General features: G+C 45.4%; 1 protein-coding gene across 1 annotated transcript; it reads right to left on the bottom strand.

The window, feature by feature from the left end:
* On the bottom strand, window positions 1–2,834 carry sst1.2 (somatostatin 1, tandem duplicate 2). The gene is made up of 3 exons (XM_076082791.1): window positions 2,622–2,834; window positions 969–1,186; window positions 1–78 (listed from the first exon to the last, which is right to left on the bottom strand). Exons 1-2 carry the CDS (start codon window positions 2,808–2,810, stop codon window positions 980–982), a joined length of 396 nt encoding a protein of 131 aa, XP_075938906.1. The 5' UTR covers window positions 2,811–2,834; the 3' UTR covers window positions 1–78; window positions 969–979.
* Window positions 2,835–3,063: the final 229 nt, after the last annotated feature.

A 3,063-nucleotide genomic window follows, 5' to 3' on the forward strand; every position in this document is an offset into this window, starting at 1 on the left:
GGCTAGAGAGCTGCTGATTGGTCCGTCCAGTCGCTCAGGTGAAGGTCAGGTGATCTGGGATTGGTCGCCACGCGGCAGCTGCCATGGAAACAAAACAACAAGGACAGGTGAGACACAGAATGCAAGTTACCTGGGCGGGGCTTAAAGAGGGGGTCAGGTATCTGGGCGGGGCTTAAAGTAAGTCAGTGAAATGTATTTATAAAGCTCTTTTCACAGACATTAGTCACAAAGTGCTAAACAGGAGCAGACTTACAAGCATAAATAACACCAAGTGACCATATAAGGGTCAACAGTTTACATTTAACACCACACAAGAAACAGAAAGAACACAATTAAAACATGGCTTAAAGGCCGAGGACATGAGTCTGAACAGGTGAGTCTTCAGCTTCTGGAAAGAATTCACAGAATCAGCAAAGCGTAGAGGTGCAGGCAGAGCCTTCCACCGCCGTGGTGCTGCTGCCTCAAAGGCTCGGTCAGCTCGGGTCTGAAGGGGAGTGCGTGGGACCGACAGATCATTTAACATGTTTGACCTGAGAGCGCGGGTGAATAAGGCTGAAGTAGTTCAGCCACATATGTAGTCTGGCCGTGTAGTGCTCTGTGAGAGAGGGTGAGGAGTTTAAAGTGGATCCTAAAAGCTACAGGGAGCCAGTGGAGAGATCTGAGTACGGGGTGATGTGAGACCGTCGATTTGTCCTGGTGAGTAATCCGCCGGCAGCGTTTTGGATGACCTGCAGGAGCAGACTGACTGAGTGATGAGAAAGGTGTGTTACAGTAGTCGATGCATGAAGAGATGAATGTGTGTATGATCATCTCTAGTCCAGCTGTTGATACTACAGATCTCAGTTTACTGATATTTCTTAGGTGGAGAAACAGGATCTGGACAGCTGCTGAACATGGGGGTCAAACGACACTGATTGGTTAAAGAGGTAGTCAGGTATCTGGGCGGGGCTTAACGAGGTGTCAGATACCTGTGCGGGGCCTAACAGGACGTGAAGCCCTTCCAGTAGAAGTTCTTGCAGCCCGCTTTGCGTTCGCGGGGGGTCAGGTTGTTGGGGGGGTCGACGGACCGCTCCAGGTTCATCCTTCCGCCTGTTGCCATAGAAACGACCTCGGCCTCCCGCTGGGCGTCGGCCTCCGGCAGAGACATCTGAGCCAACAGGTCCTCCACCGCACGTTTACTCCAGTCCTGCAAAACACGGACAACTTTGAACTTGTTTACAGTGTAGAACAACTGCTAGCCTGAGTCCTGCCCGAGCCCTCCATTGCTTCACATGATCTTCTGTCTTCAAGCTTCAACATGAAAAGTGATGAACATTAACAGCTTAACGAGCGGAGAGAATGTCAGAGACTCTGTGACTTCAATCTGAAGAAATATGAAGAACAAAGTGAAAACAAGAATAAAAATGTAGAAAAACAATGTGGATTCAAACCAGATGTTGGTCGCACAGCAGCCTGACTCATCTTATAGTCATGATGTTCAGCACAGCCTTGACTCTGGATGTTTTTAATGTGTTTATTAAATGTTGTGCATCTCAGACTGTTGGGGGGGGGGGGGGGGGGGTGAGCTCAATGACAGTCTGTGTGCTGCAGCTCCGTTACAGAGCATCACATCATTTTATGTTTTTATGTTTTATTTCTGTTTCATCTTTATTTGTTGATTTAACAAAATTAATTAACAATTTGTATTCATTTTTTCTTAAATTTCATTCATTAGTTAATTTTTATTGTATATCGAATGTGTCACTGATCTTTCTGTTGTTATTATTATTGCCTTTCTTTTACTTTGTAAACTCTGTTTTTAAAGGTGCTCTATAGATAAAGTTATTATTATTATTATAATATCTGACTGAAGAGTTGATGTTTGTGGATGTTAATGAATGAGGCGTCTCGCAGAACTCAACTTATCCTCTCATGGAGTTCCTCAGGGCTCCATTCTGGGTCCTTTACATTAAATGACAATATGGTGTACATGCGTATACAGCTGATTCACTACCAGAGTCTCTCTCTGTGCGTTGAACACAAAGCAACTAGTCAGCAGTTAGTAGAGCTGGAGTAGAGATGATGTCAGAAGAACAGAAGGAGAAACATCATGAAGGACTTGGACATCAACAGGTTTATATGAACAAATATGTTTTAGAGAAGCTGTTTGAAGGAATGAAGGAGGGAGGCTGAGTTCACACTTAAACGTGGATATTCATTTTCACGAGCTCTGTAAACAGCATAGTAGGAATATTGTCTTTTATTTTGGTAGGTGTGTTCCTGGACAGGAAGTAGCTCGGTTTACAGATTGTGTAACATTTTAATGTTCTTTCTGTTTGTTTTTCATATACGAAAGATGATGAAGCTTTAATACCGAACCAACAAGTTTGTCTTCATCACTTAAAAGACATGTTGAAGTCAGTTAGTTTACTTAGTTTTCACTGATGCTAATGTTGTTAGCTGTTAGCATTTATCCTGTAATGGTCACAAGTAACTAACACACGATTCAGTGACAGAGTCTCACTTTACACCTGAATTACATTTTGAGGTTCTGCAACACAGGAACTTTAAAAGAGTCAGACCAAAATAATCATGTTTCTCAGTGGAAATACAGCGTTCTGATTGGCTGTCGGCTCTCTCACCTGTGACAGGAGGCCGGCGCTGCGAGCTCGCTGCAGCAGCCTATTGGGATGCAGCTCCAGGTCCAGGTCCAGGTCCCGGTTCCGGTACTGCTCCTGGTCCTGATCTCTGTCGGGCTGTGAGGAAACACCCGGGCCGCACAGGACCAGCGCCACGAGGACCAAGATGGCGGGACAACAAACGTACTGCATACCTGCCAAAAATAATCGTGAGGAGAAGAAGAACATTTACACCGAGGAACGAAGAAGTAGAACGACAAAGAAAGAGAAGAACAGAAGGTTCCTACTGTCGGCTGGTCTGGTTTCTTCTGTCTGCTGGATCTGGTCTCTGGTCTCTGGATCTGGTCTCTGGTCTCTGGATCTGGTCTCTGGTCTCTGGATATGGTCTCTGGTGCTGGTTCTGGTCCTGGTCCTCTGGGTGCTGCTCTTTTTGAAGCCGGATGCT

The sequence above is a fragment of the Anarhichas minor genome, unplaced genomic scaffold, assembly GCF_050575085.1.
Source record: "Anarhichas minor isolate MPS153535 unplaced genomic scaffold, ASM5057508v1 ptg000102l, whole genome shotgun sequence".
In the NCBI taxonomy this organism is placed as follows: domain Eukaryota; kingdom Metazoa; phylum Chordata; class Actinopteri; order Perciformes; family Anarhichadidae; genus Anarhichas; species Anarhichas minor.